The sequence below is a fragment of the Populus euphratica genome, unplaced genomic scaffold (assembly GCF_000495115.2).
Source record: "Populus euphratica unplaced genomic scaffold, PopEup_1.0 scaffold403.1, whole genome shotgun sequence".
NCBI classification, from domain to species: domain Eukaryota; kingdom Viridiplantae; phylum Streptophyta; class Magnoliopsida; order Malpighiales; family Salicaceae; genus Populus; species Populus euphratica.
The window spans coordinates 333,603-349,436 of NW_011500081.1; the positions used below are offsets into that span (position 1 = coordinate 333,603).

The 15,834-nt window shown below is 29.9% G+C and overlaps 1 protein-coding gene across 1 annotated transcript; it reads right to left on the bottom strand.

Annotated features, from left to right (window-relative positions):
- Positions 1-6,158: 6,158 nt before the first annotated feature.
- Positions 6,159-6,834, bottom strand: LOC105108825 (uncharacterized). The gene has a single exon (XM_011003291.1). The coding sequence runs from the start codon at positions 6,578-6,580 to the stop codon at positions 6,347-6,349; it is 234 nt and encodes a 77-aa protein (XP_011001593.1). The 5' UTR covers positions 6,581-6,834; the 3' UTR covers positions 6,159-6,346.
- Positions 6,835-15,834: the final 9,000 nt, after the last annotated feature.

Consider the following 15,834-nt stretch of genomic DNA (forward strand, 5'->3'; position numbering starts at 1 on the left):
AAAGAGCTAGACCTCCGTTCACTTTGATTCCTTGTTTTTGTACAACTTTTTTGCATTTCTGAAAATTAGCCCCCTGCAAAAAAAAAAAAATCTGTCTTTTTGAAGAACAACCTCTCCATGTTTGATACCTCAAATTTTTCCAAGGGTGCAATTTTTTTACTCGTCTCTTTGAGTTGAATGATCAGGAATAAGATTTCCTTCACAATCATACATAATTTTGCCTGAGAAATCCAGTGGCCTGCACCTTTCTCCCATGGCGATTGACCTCCTCCAAATCTCTTCACTTCCATCATCACAATCCCCATCTTGCTCCAGCTTCCTCCAAGAAATCATCTTCACCATCGAATGAGCCTTTTCCCTAATATCACTATTTATCTTCGAAAGAAGCCTTTTCTCACTTGAATGTGAAATTACACTCTCCTCGTCTCCTTGTCTATGTGATTTTCTTGCTTTGTGATGAGAAGCACATAGGAAAGTTACAAGAGAAAAGACACCAAGCACTGCTATAAAAGCAATGAAATTGGAGACTGGGATATTTGATAGAAATGAATGGTTTTGCATGGCTAACAGAGGCCTTGCCATGGAAATCGGAGGGACGAAGAAAACAGAGTAGGATAAGGAGAGGAGAAGTTGAGAATCAAAGCTTGATTTGCATATCACCAGCAAATGCCATGCCAAGCACCACTTATAGGATAAACCTTAGCCATTTAAAATTACGAAAGAGGACCCGACAAGTCAACATTTCGTCAAGCCGTCTGATGACGTGGCCGTTTTGTTTGACGACTGAGATAACAAGTCATCGTTATTTGATTGGATGAAGAGCCATGTGGCTCTGCCGTTTTGCACAAGTTCGTGTTGACCTGACCATTGACTTGGGCCGTGCCCGATGGTTTGATGTTATAGGTTTGTTTGGAAGTTTGATTGGTGTTATTTTTTAAATAGTTTTTTATGTTAAAATATATATATTAATAATATTTTTTTTTATTTTTTAAAAATTATTTTTGATATTGGTACATTAAAATATTTTAAAAATACTAAAAATACATTAATTTAAAATTAATAAAATATTTTTAAAATACAGAAACAAAAACTCATACTCCACTACAAAATGCTTTTGAATGATGTCTCTATTTCTATCAATAATCGGCTTAATTTTGTGATCTTAGTCTTTTCTTTGCTTGATTTGTATTTGAATGAAAAATTGAATTTATTGTATTTTTACAAGTAAATATGTATTTGAATTATATGAATAACTTCAAGTTCAAGAAAAGATATCAATGTCGAACAACTTATTTTATAAAATAATTATAATTTTTTATTTGATTATTATATATAAATTTAAATATTTTTTTTAAGAGATTTTTTAAATCTAGTTTTACAATTAATCGGCTCACTGTAATCAACTGTGATTGAGAATTAAGAATAAGGATTTCTTGTGATTCTTGCTTTCTATTTCTATGTTTCTTTAAAGATTTGCCTGCATAACTGTTTCTGCTGATTTCCTTACATGGAGAGTTCTATATCGCCCTATGCTTGGGGACTGACTGCAGGCAGGGAAGAAGAATATAGAACTGATGGATAAATAGGGACAAGCCAGAATCTTTTCCAGTGATGAAGGTAGAAATCAAATATCTCCAGGATTACGGGGAATTAATTTCGATCAAGCACAACTCCGATTACACTGCTCTCTATTTTCAATGTAATTTTCCCACACCAAAAGCTAGGAATAGGGGTAATTATTTCTAACTTGGTTTGATTTTTACCTGAAAAAATAACCAAATAAATTTTAAAAAAATCAAAACCAGTTTAAATTGATTAGTTTCGGTTCGATTCGGTTTAATTATTTAAAAAAAAAACCAAAACTCAATTGATTGACTTAGTTTTTTTAGTTTGGTTTGGTTTTTTCGGTTTGGTTCGGTTATTAATTTCGATCCTATATGATTTTTTAGTTTTAAACTTATGAAACTAAAACTGAATTAATTAGTTTTTTAAATATTTTTGTTTTTTAGTTTTAAACTTATAAAACTAAAACTGAATTAATTAATTTTTTAAATATTTTAATCAATTTAATTGATTTTTTTTATGGTTTAGTTGTTTTAATTATTATTTTTTAATTTTTTTAATTTAATATGTTATTTTTAATTTTTTTATCAACCCCTGCCTAACGCAATGTATAAGTGTGCTTTCAATCTTATACGAGTCATTACTTAAAACTTTTTTCAATCTCTGTTTGTTAGGAAGCAATTTGAAGTCATTTTTTATCTTAATCATTATAAAATTTTAATTTATTAAAAAAATATAACTTTTTAAAATATATTATTAAGATTTTAGTTTAATTGAATAATTAAATTAAAAATTATTTTTTAGCACATCTTGTAACAATAACAATGAAGTTGAAATGCACCGAGGCTTGTAGCCTAATAATTTTGGTAGGGTTTTTCTATCTAAGTATTTTGAATTCAAATCTTAGCATATATGTTTGTCATTCTTATGATATCTTGCCTATCTACTAAACTGGCAAAATATTTATTGGATTCAAGAATTAATAGTGATGTATATAAACTGATCCTAACACCCGCATTTATTAAAAAAAAAAAAACAATGAAGCTAGAATAACACAATTGTGCAAAAAATAATGAAGAAGCTGCTACATGTGTAACAGAAGTCAACTTGTATTGTTTCTTCTAAACAAAATAAAGTTATAGCCTAGCGGTGGGAGGGGCTTGTCCCTTTCTTCCGCACCTGGATTCGAACCTTACCATGCACGTTTATCACTCTCGTGGTGCCTTACCTGTTCACTGGGCTTGCAGGATATTCAGTGAACCGTGTGGATTAGTCGTGGTGCGCGTAAAGTGGCCTAGACACCCTACATAAATAAAAAAAAATACTTAAAATAAAATCCCAATAATAAATAATAATAAAATAATTATTTCAAGAAATTAAAAAAATAGTATCCACATCACAATCCCATCTTCTTTCTTTTTTAGACCATGATATTTTTTTAATTTCATTTGCAAAATAAAGTAGTTGAAACTAATTTTCCTTTCCTAATTTTATGGTACATTTCCAATTGTAATTTCAATTTCTCATGAAAATGAGCAAAAAAAAGAAAACAAAAACCACACATCCTCTTGGACTCAAGCACGCACCGAATTGCTGCTTTGCAGGGAGATAACTGCAACATTAGCAATTTAACATTAATAATGTACATAGTCGAAGAAGTACTTGGGTGGCCAAGTTCTTGGATTACAAAGAATTCTAGTACTGGCACTTATTTTCCAGTTATCTCAATCCAAAATCTAGATGTTCTTGCCTCCCTCTTTCGATTGTAGCGGGAATTCTAGCACTGGCACTTGTAACAACATTCTCGAAATACTATATTAGCAGACACAGCCTGAGCACAACACACCAGCCCCATCGTGATTTCTATCGTCAGAGGAATAGGGTGGAGACTCCAAGAACCGGAGAGCTTGAAGAGGATTTGCTGAGTTTCAGAAGGAGAAGAGCAGGGTTTTTCTTCTTGTCTATTGAAAAACCTCAACTTCTGATGTCCTACAGAGTTTCCTGGTAAAAATCTCAGATGATGAAAGTTAGATTTTCTCTGGAAAAATATGGGATTTTCTTTTCCGTTTTATTATGTGGTTTTTTCCCCTTTCTTTCGTTTGTCTAATCGATTTGGGGTCTGATTACCATACAATACTTTGATGGAGGGTTTTTTTTTCTTCTGAAATATCAGGTAAAGGCAGAATCTGCTGCAACATTGACTGAGTAATTTGTCGTAAAATTCCAGTCTTGTTTAAATTTATGGGAGATATGAGAACCAGTGAAGTGAAATCTTCAGCCGAGACAATTGGCAGTAACAAAGATATTCTGACTGAGATTCTTCTTCGAATGCCTGCTAAACCATTGCTCAAATTCAAGCGTGCATCAAAGCAATGGCTTTCATTGATTTCCGACCCTGTTTTTTTAATCATGTTTCAAAAAATATGTCATTTGTAAATTAATTAATATTAACAAAATTCAACTCAAAGTTTTATAAACATCTAATAGTCAAAAGTAATTCAATAGTTAAGAAATAAATAGAATACAATCACGTGGCAGGAAAGAGAATAAAATAATAAAAAACTTGAAAGAAAAAATAGTTTGTCAGAAACATAACACACTGATGATTCTGTTTTTTTGACATGCTTGATATTATTAAAAAAATCTCAATTATTATATAGGTAATTAAATAAGGTCATGATTATCTTTAAATTAACATTAAATAAAATATTTAACCAATCATGAGCATATTTAGTGGTTTTTTAATATATAAGTAAAATAATTTAATCGAGTTTTTTTTACTATATTGAAAATATAAAAAATAAAGCTCTAATATGCCTTTTATTTTATTTTTTATGTCACATCAACTTATTTTTCAAACCATGAAATCTTACATGTATCTCTTGGCAATTAATTCTAAGATTTTAGTTATTTTTGTATATGTTAATTAATTTAAAGAAGATATTAAATTTAAAATAATTGTTATTTTTAATAGTGGTCGTGTACCACTACCATTATTTGATTGTATTTAAAATGTATTATTTTCATATTACTTCTAATATTTTTTATTTTCCCAAGATTTTTATTAATCTATACACAAAAGACCATTCAAATCCATGCGTTCCATCAATTTTCTTCCTAATGTAAAATTTTATTTTCTTCAATATTTCCATTCTCTGAAGTGACTACATTAAATTTCCTTCCTCAACTAAGAGGGTGTTTTAAAGTTGGTTACTTCCCACTCTTTTGAAAATTAACAAAAAAAAAAGAAGAAGAAGAAGAAGGATGGTTTAACTATTTATATGAATAAATAAATAATTAAAAGTTAAATAATTATTTAATCATCATGCAATATCTTTATTCTATAGCTCAACTGGTTAGTTTGTGTGACTCTTCTTATATATTTTTCCAGTGTATCTTAACGGTTAAGAAATAACACTAAAAACTCAAACTTCGGCCTCCCAGGTTCAGAATATGGTTCATTGCCTTTTTGCCAAACTTTATTTTATTTTATTTTTCTTGTTTTTTTGGTAAACTTTTTCTTCTTCTTTTTTTCCTTTATTTTTTTTACTTTAAATTCCATCCTTTTTAACTTTTTTCTTATGTTTTTTTTTTTTTGTTATCATCCTTAGAAAACACAATTAAAGATGCCAAATTTAACACAAAATTGACTTTTAGTTTACGTAATTCAATTAAGGAATGGATTGAGAAATCAAAATGCACCCAGCTAGTTGTAGTGTTTATAGAGTTCGTCCTTCGACTATTCAATTACAAACAGTGGAGTATCTGAATCATCATCTTCAGTGCAAAGATGAATGTATGCAATATACTTGCATTTGTTTGATTCTTCGTTCATTATTTGCATATTTCTCAAGAAGCATGGATACATTTTCTTCAAGATTTACCTGGTAATCTCTACTTTCTTTGCTGGCAAATCGATGAAAAAAAAAGTGCTTATTGATCCCTTCAAATCCATGCATTCCATCAATGTAAAAATTATTTTTCTTTGGTATTTCCATTCTTTGAAAAGAGTAAACTAAAAGGGGTGTTTCCTTTTCTTTTCACCTTCGAAGGGAGAGGGGTGTTTTAAAGCTCGTTACTTCCTGTTATTCCCTGCGCTTTTGAGAATTAATAAAAAAAAATCAGTTTAATTGTTCATATGAGAAAATAAATAGCTAGATATTTATTTAATCACACCATGCATCATCTTTATTCTATAGCTCAATTAGTTAGCGCAGAAAATCATAGGTTCGAGCCTCGCCAAATTAAAAAGCAACACTAAAAACTCAAATTTTGGCCTTCCAGGTTCGGACTTTGCTAACGCTTAATTGATCTTTATAATTATCAAGAATTTAATTTTTATATAAAATTTTCCTATTTATTCTCCTATTGTTATAATAATATAATTTATAATCCTAGCTCACTAGAAGGATAAGGATGTAAGAATAGATAAGGACAAGGACATAAGAAAAGAATGTTTCTTTTCAACGTCTTTTTATTCACTTAAGAACTACAACAACATCTTATGTCGAGGAAAATAAAGAATCACCATGCTAGAATTAGAAATCATGCGGCGAGGAAGAACGAACGCAAGGCAAGTAAGCAACACCAATCCATAAAAAGCAAGTTAGACACTGTCATTTATTTGAGTTTCCGATCACAATACAACAACAAAGAAAACCAGCACGCATCTAAATTACATTTTCCTTTCCTTCCTCCTCCTATGGATATATAAAATTTAACATCGCACAAAGCAAGTAAAGCAAGCAACACCAGCCACAGAAACCCTCGTCCAAAGTAACCATTAGATAGGGATTGCATGCGTGACTCGGGGGTAAACGACAGTGGCAGGATGGGCCATGATCCTCCGACCCTTCATGCGTTTAAAGAGAAAAACGACTGCCCCAACTGGCCATTCCACCACCCCCGCGACCACAAACGCCAAGAACCCAAGAGTCGGACCTACCACCTTGCACCGGCAAGGGTTGCTGGTTGTGCCGCATTGGACACATATCGGAAAGCCACCTCCACGAGTCATATTATTTATCGCAATTAACTGCCCCCAACAAGATAAAAACAACACAAAGCGTCAATTACCAAGGAAAAACAAGAGACTTCTCAAGAATTGTGAGGCTAGCAATGGATTGCAAAAGGGAAATTAACGAAGAAGACGGCTTCTATGGTTGAAATTAGTTAGTGGGCTTTCAATGTCACACCTGTTTTGAGGAGTTTCTGAATGATTTTTATAGAGAAGTTTGGAGGACATCATGGGTTGGAGGCTGATCTGATTGGGTCATGGAGGGCGAGTGCTACGTGTTGCTTATATATGGAGACGTGTCGTTTTGATGTAAAGAAAAAGGACACGTGTTTTTTGGCTGCGGATAACTTCACCATAGATAGATACCTTCGTTTTTTTAAACTGATTGTTTTGCTAATCGTTTTGGCAGTGAACAGTGTGTTATAGTCATTGTAAAAAAAAATTAATTTTTTAATATTTTTATTCTAGTTAGTTTCATGTGTTAATATTAAAAAATAAATTTTATTTTGATATATTTTTTAAAAAAATTAAAAAATAAGCAATATTGCAATTTTAATCACGCTCGAGATCTTCTTCGTAGATGAACAGATTTTTTTTAAAGCTTATATGAAATGATGACTTGAATAATATTCAACAGTGAATTAATAACAATGCAAAAAAATAAATATAAGAAAAGGAAACTCTACTATGAGCTAATAGCTCCTCCTCTAAACAACCTGTGATTTTATAGGTAATAATATAAATCAACAAAAAAAAAAAATGAGATTAGTCTATATGCTGTCGGCAATATGAACAGTTCAGACATAAATATCTGAAATATGTTGTCGGCAATCTGAACACTTCAGACATTAAAATCATTTTTTTTTAAATAAGTAAACTACGCTGCAGTTATATTAACAAAACTCTAAAACGAAATTGCCATCGCTTTCTTGACAAAATAATACTGTAAATTATTACAAATTCTTTTGATGGATTTTTTTATGATATTTTTTTTTGTTTTTTTAATGATTTTTTTAAAATTTATCTTTTTTTATTTTATTTTTTTTGAGATTGAACTGATTGAGAATTTAACTTTATATTTTTTTAAAAACACTATAGATTTCTATAATGTTTTCTTGCATGATCTTTTTTATAATTTTTTTGAAAATTATCTTTATTGATTTTTTTATATTGAGCTAATTGAGAATTATAATTGTGGCTTTTCTTACAAAACATTATAAATTTCTACAATGTTTCCCTACACAAATTTTTTTGTTTTGATTTTTTTGATTTTTTTTAAAATATCCTTGTCGATTTTATTTTTTTAATATTGAGTTTGTTGAGAACTTAGCTTTGCAGTTTTTTTTCTTTAAAACAACGTGGATTGCTACAATGTTTTCACACGTGGTTTTTTTATGATTTTTTTTAAATTATCCTTATCAATTTTATTTTATTTTTATATTGAGGTGATTAAGAATTACAACCGTAGCTTTCACCACAAAATATTATAGATTATTATAGTGTTTCCCTATATGTTAATATTGAGCTGGTTGAGAATTACAACGATAACTTTTCTTACAAAATATTATGGATTGTTATAGTGCTTCCCTATATGGTTTGATTTTTTTTTATTATTTCTTATATGATTATTTCGTCTTTTTTACAAAATATTATGGATTGTTATAGTGCTTTCCTATATGGTTTGATTTTTTTTTTTATTTCTTATATGATTATTTCGTCTTTTTAAGATTTTGTTTTATAAAGAAAACATTATATTTTTTTTATAAAATACTATAAATTGCTAGAACTCATTCTATTTAGTCTCTAAGTTTTTTATCACCAATATAATATTTTTTCCTCGTGAAATATTGACTCCATCACTTTTAAATTTTTATTATTTATTTAATTCTGATTTATAATTTTAACACCATCAAATATATTTACTACATAAACGTGTCACAATGTACTTGCATTGCATTCAATGTTGCCTTAAACTCAATTTTTAGTTGAATTAAAAAATTAAGAAATTAATTTATGATTAGAAAAATATGTTTTTTTTATTTTTTAAATAAAAATATTAGAGCCAATATCAAATATAACTTATTAATTAAAAGTGTTTGGATGATGTAAAAAATACATATTTAAAATCATATAGTTATGTACACACGTGTTAAAATTAAAAGAAAAACATATTTCTATCTAATGAAAAAAGAGTCATATAAGTAAAAGCCAGATAGTTGGACGTGATACATCTCTCTACTCTCTTTTTTCTTTTTATTCGTAAAATCTCATGTTTAAGTGTTGCTTTTAAATTGATTTCACAAAATCTATTTCATTTCATTAATTCAAAGCCATACTATCAGCTTTTATATTTGTATGGACAGAGATTTCTATTAGTATTTACATTCATAATTCATTGATATATATATTTTATCGATAGGCTCGTAAATAAAACCAATCTATTAGAAAAATTCTTATTAGTAATTTTTAGTTTGTCAATAAATTTATTAGTAATAAATTTACCGATGAATTTACAAAAAACCAAAGCATGTAAAAAAAATTATTTGCTTTATTCTTTCAATAATTCCATTAGAAAGTTTGCTATATAACTGACACAAATATTATATGCAATTTCATTAATATTTTTATTTATTTGTTGATATATCAGTCAATAAATATAACATATCATTAATAAAATATTATCTGTAATTTTTTTAGAGAGTTAATAATAATAATGATAATTACAATATTTTTTTAATTTTTTTTTAATATATCAATATATATTGTTATATAAAATTTTAATTAAAATATGAATGCTAATAAATACCAAGTGTTATAATTACTGAATTTGTTATAAAAAGGTTGAGTTGCATGAAGACCAAGGGGAATGGAGGCGGTTGTTTCTACTATTTGTTGCAGAAAAAAAATGTATAAAGAGCAAGGTACAAATGGGGGAGGGGAGAGGAGGATTGGTAGATATATTATAAATTAAATATTACTGAATTTATTTACATAATATTTTTTCGGTTCATTCCATTAGTGATTATAGTAGTAAAAAGTATTATGACTTGTCTTTTTAAATTTTACTATAATATTATCCATAATTATTCTATTGATATATATTGTCAGTATATCTACAAACAAATTTTATTCTCGAGTTAATTCTATCAGTAAAGTCTTTTCTACTCTTTGTTATTTCTTCAATTTTCATTACAGCTCACTCAATATATACCGACATAATGTTTATGTTGGTGTTTATTCAGCAAATTACGGTGCTAGATTGTTTAATAAAAGAGAAAAGTAAAGGATGAAACTAAAGATAAAATGCTGATAATTTGTGGTAATGCTTCTCGATCACTCATCAAATCAGCACCGTATTCCTATCTTTCTGCCATTACTATATTTCTTTCCCTCAAAGGTCCGTTTTCATTCCTCTCTTCCTTCTAACCACTAAGTAAATAAGTGTGATTCTCCAAAATAATAATAATAAAAATAATAAATAAGTGGCAATTGCCTAGGTTGCATGAGAAAAAAATAAAAAAGTAAATAATAATCTTTTACAAATTATATAAATAATTATTAAGTCAATCAAAACATTAATAAGATGATTCATACATAATTGACATTGAATTACTTCAATCAATAAAAGTGTTTATTTGTTAAAAGAAATGGGACAATCTAAGAGTTTGCTTTCTTGATCGATCTGATCTTTCCATGGCATACGATTCCCTTTCAAGCATCTTCAAACCCACTCCAAAATGCTTCTTCCATGGGAAAGTTGTGATGGCTCTCAGATCAACATGATCATCAGATTTTACTCACCACGTTTTAGCTCATAATGGAATATATGAGGCAAAGTCCCTACAGTACATTGATGATGATCGAGGTTCTTTCTTTTCCCTTCCATTGGTTGGTTGGACGCATTATTATATATTAAACTCAAGCCTTTCAGGTAGGTTAATATGCGATTCAACTTGGGTTGGAAGTTGATCCATTTAAGACTTGGATGATATCCAGATTAACTGTATAATTTTAAAAAAAAACATAGAGTTATTTTATTTCTATTTTTTAAATATTAAAATGATATTGTGTCAATTAGATTTATCAGATAATAGGCTAGATGGTTGGAAGGTGATAATGTACACGTTAATAAATTAATGGAGGTCTCTTTTGTATATATATAAATGCATAAAATAACTTTGTCAAATGCTCAGATTTTCCAAGCAACTTCTCTCTATCAGTGTTCTTTAACATTAACTTGACTTTTTTCGTTCGTTTTTTTTTTTAACATATCCAGACTATATATTATCTATCTTTATTATCTAAAATTGTTTCAAAATTCGAGATTTTGTTGAACAGAGAATTAATTCCTACAACCTCAAATATTATACCCACGAACGTACGAAAGCAGTCGAAATACTTAATAACTTGGTGCCAATTAAATTGCAATACGATGCCAATTATATGCATGAAGCCTTGGAGGGCTTACTTTGTGTTTTTCTAGCTAGCAAAAGCGGGAAAGGAATAGAAGAATAATTCCAGCCTAGCAGTATTTGCAAAGTGAGCTTGATTAGTAAGCTTGAGTCATTTAAATTATAATTTAAAGTATTAAATTAAAAATGATTCCACAGATTTAATTGTTGTCTATGTCATCTAAACAGTAGACAAAGGAATAAAGCAGTAGGCAATAAATAAATTTCTATGAACTTTGTAATGGATTAGGTTTTTTTAATACGAGAATAATGCCAGCCTTGCACTATTTTTATTCTTTTTTATAAGGTAAATATAATTAATTAATTAATTAATTAGCACTTTAGCTTTTAATCTTCTTGAAAGAAAAGGCAGGTTGCTAATCATTACAGTATATAGGTTTTACTGATGCACGTTGATGATTTTATTATTTTATCATTTGCTACCAAATTTCAATTGCAGTAGCCCTTTCCATCCCTTCCAAAATTAAAAAAAAAAATAAAAAATAAAAATACTTTTATGATGAAATCCAAATTCCAGTGAAATGAATAAAAACAAAGAAAAAGACAGAAAATAACATAGATGACTTACACTAAACTAATTTATACAAAAATAATTTTTTATTCAATTTATATTCGATAAAGATTAATTAAACATGATTTATTGTTGACTAATTAACCCTAAATTAATAAGAACATTTTGACGCAAATGGTCCCTCGCAATTACGACCTCCACATGCATTTCGCTTTCAAAACATTACAACATATTGAAACGATCTCTTCATCTCTCTCTCTCTCTCACCATTTTCTGTTCTAAAAATAACGTAACCCATATGTGCGTTGTGCCTTTCTACGTGCAAACACTCTCCCTTGCTAATATCATAACTCTCTACTCCTCTTCAAAACTACAAATCATCTCTCTCGCTCCCTAGCTCTCGATATGAAAATATCGTCGTCCATTCATCAAATGGGTCCTCATCTACTTCTCTTCTTGCTTCTTTCCTTCTTGCTATGCACAATTATTCCGATAAGTAGAGCTAGCGTTACAAAAAAGCTAGACCAAACGTTAGTGCCACAAGAACCCGATGCAGGAATAAAGTGTGGATCATGCCCCTGTGTCAACCCATGTGGCCAGCTGCCTCCTCCTCCTCCTCCTCCGCCCCCACCACCACCAACTCCATATTGTACACCTCTTGCACCACCACCTCCAAGGTTCTATTATGTGACCAGTACTGTGCCCGAGAGTGTGTATGAAACTAATCCTTATTATCGATGGGGGCTTTACGATGGTGCTAGACAGAATGCTGTCACATGGTTGCTGTTTTTTATTGGTCTTGGAGTCACAGAGCTTCTGGTGATTTGGTAACTTAGAATTTGGTGTCAAATCAACTTAGTTTCTTCTTGGTTTTATTCTAATTAGTTAATTAAATAATCGGTTCCTTTTCAAGTCATTTACTACATAATTTCAATGATCTTAATGATGGTCATATGTTTTTATGTTGGTCTTATCAAACATTATGTACTTTTTATTATTGCAAGATAATAATTGTAATTATATGATTATTATTCCAATAAATCATTAGGATTATAAGCTGACGATGACCCATGAACTAGTTGAAACATTAATCCACCATCAATGGCTATGGCTTCAGGTGATCTTGTTTCATTTGCATTCATTTTAGGTTTTTTTTTTTTAGAGTAAGGTAACCTCCCCCCCCCCCCCCCTTTTTTTTTGGTAATATTGAACTTTTTTCCATTTCTATTGACCTTCATTTCAATTGTTCTAGAGACTGAAGCCTTAGATATGAATATACACGACCCTAACTAGTGTGAGATTGAGACTTAATAGTTTATTGATCCAAAATTAATAATTAGCCCATTTTCTTAGTAGTTGAGTTGTTCTCTTTATTTGTTTCAACCTGCCATGGTGTAAAGATTTTGGTAGATGGCTGTATGTATGCGTGGGCTCTTGCCCTTTGCATTGGTCGAACTTGAAGAACAATGCCGTCCAATTCCATATATCAGGAAAAACAAAAATGAATAACCTTGATTATTCCGGAGCTTCTTGATCAATAAAGAAACTTATTTCTCCAGCAGGCTAATAGTATAAACTTTGTCTATCAGCAGGAGACTCTTTCAAGAAAATCACACTACCACAACTTGTTTCCTATATTTTCAGAAATCTTGACCAGTTACATTGTAGAGTAGATGATTAGTGCATGTCTAATGGACTTAATTCATCCAGAGCAGATAGCATGGGGAGGGGGGATGATTTCCATTGGACACTTTCCTGCAGATTTCCAGTTTCAGTGCCCGACATTGCTCTACTAGTACAACATGATACTATATGAACATAAACAATATGGACCGGTTAATTGATGACAAATGTAATTTACAAAATTACAGATATGTTTCATTTGAAACTCTCTAGAGCCAATGATTGATAGTAGTTGCAGAAGCAGAAGTTAGTGTAACAGCATATGGTGATCAATGCTAGAGATGGGCCTAGCTAATTATAAAGAATATTTCCAAGCTCTTTACCAAGAAAAGACAGAAGCAGAAGTTAGTGTAACAGCATATGGTGATCAATGCTAGAGATGGGCCTAGCTAATAAAAAATATTTCCAAGCTCTTTACCAAGAAAAGAAGCCATTTATGGGTTTCCTCCATGGAATTTTCTTATCCATAAGCTATCCCTTTTAGGCCTTGATTAGCTGCCATCACTAATTGATGCCACCAACACTAGCTAGAATTTGCATCTGTTACTCTATGAGGTAGGTACGACATCTATTATGAACCACTCACTCTCTATTGCTGGCCCCAGCTTTTACTCTTTCAACGATACGCATTCTTAGTATGAGGGATATCACCTGCACATCAGGTTCCTGAAAGAAAAAAAATGTACAGAGCAATCCTTGTCCATTGCTTTAAGTATATTTTCTGAAATCTGAGTAGCAGAAATTCAAGAAATGATAAGAAATTAACATGTTTCAGCCATGATGGTCTACTCTACTATCATAAAAAAGCCACAAATCAAGAGCCATGTATATATATTAAACTGATGTTGATTGATTTGTTCAAATTGAAGAGATTATAAATGATCGAGGCGATGCATACAGAAAGGAAAATAAATCTAATATATTACTACATAATAAATTAATCAATCTCTTGAATTGCTTCAAGAAATCTCATGATTTATCCTAATAAATTTCTAAATCGATTTTTATAATTTTCAAAAGTTAATATACTTTTAAACTGTGTTTGGTAATGCACAGAAACCTAGTGAAGATCATTCGCAAATTGGCATATGATCGACTAACAGCCGGTTTCAATATATAATCAATGAGCTTGTAACTCACTGATACTCTCACATAAGCAACAAAAATAACGTTTAATGTTCAAGTCTCATCTTTGTTAATTAAAACTCTAATAAAATTAGAACACAAATATAAAAGAATATATACAAAAATAAAAATCACAATCTCAAAACTTAATTATCAGTCAATTACAGATGATTTTCTCAAAATAATCAAAGTTAGAGTTGTAGTCAGTCACTTTCATTGGCAGACTTTGATATTGGAGAGCAATCAAACTATTGGTGCGTTTATATTTCAACTACATTATTGCACTTACTAGCTGTACGTGAGTCAGTTCTTTCTACCACAAAGACTCATAAATGAAGCTACTTGCAGGTCCGGATATCAGAGAAAATCCCACCTTGTCAGATAAAAGATGAAAATGCCATTCTCCTATAACAATAATTTCATGTCAAGAATTAATTCAGTTCCTGAGTTCTTCCGGGGGATATGTTTTGAAGCACAGTAAATAAGATCACTTGAAAAACCAATGACAGGGAAACTCTGTAATGGTTTTTTCACAGTACTTAATGTTGAAGCACAAATAAACAAAGGGAATAGCTTTGCAAGAATCAACTTATAGGATGTTTGTAGCACTTGCATGTAACTCATGTACCTTGCTTTGATCCACAATCCAACGATCAAAGGAACTGTTGTGATTTCTAAAAGTGAACAGGCTTGCCTTTTGAATAGTGTTTTTCTATGCCTTCTTCCAAACCAGCGCATCGTTGAAATGAGATTTTACACTTTACATTGGCTCCAAAACCTCACCGTTTTCCTATTTCCTAAATATAACGTTGCCATGGTCCACAAGCCTCGCGTGTGTATTTTTAAAAGGATAGTAATGATTATTTTTTAAAATATATTTTTATTTAAAAATATATAAATATAATATTGTTTAAAATTTATAAATTATTTTTAACATTAATAAATAAAAAATAACTAAAAACACTAAAAATTATGATTTTGAATAAAAAAAATTTAATTTTTAAAAACACCTTTTAGAACACATTCCCAAAAAATTTTAAAAAATTAGTATTTAATTTGGATATGGTATCCTTATATATTTCTCATTGTAGTCATATTAATTGTATATCATGTTATGTTTATGTTTTTACATCTTATTTGTTTTTATATTTTAAAAGTATTTTAAAAAATTAATTCTTTTAAATTATTTTTACATATTTTTAATTTTTTTTACCATAATTATATTTAAAATAAATTTTTTAAATAAAATTAATATATTTTAAAATAAAAAATACTTTAAAAAATAACATACGGTAAACTACTAAACGGGCTAATGAACCGAAGGCCCTTTAACTGCTAAACGGGCTAATGAACCGAAGGCCCTTTGTAGCATGCCTTTTTTGCATAATGCTTTCCAGCCACATGATACTGCTGTGGTCTTTTTGTGTTGACATTAAAGAATTGATGTAGCAGTCAAGGATTAT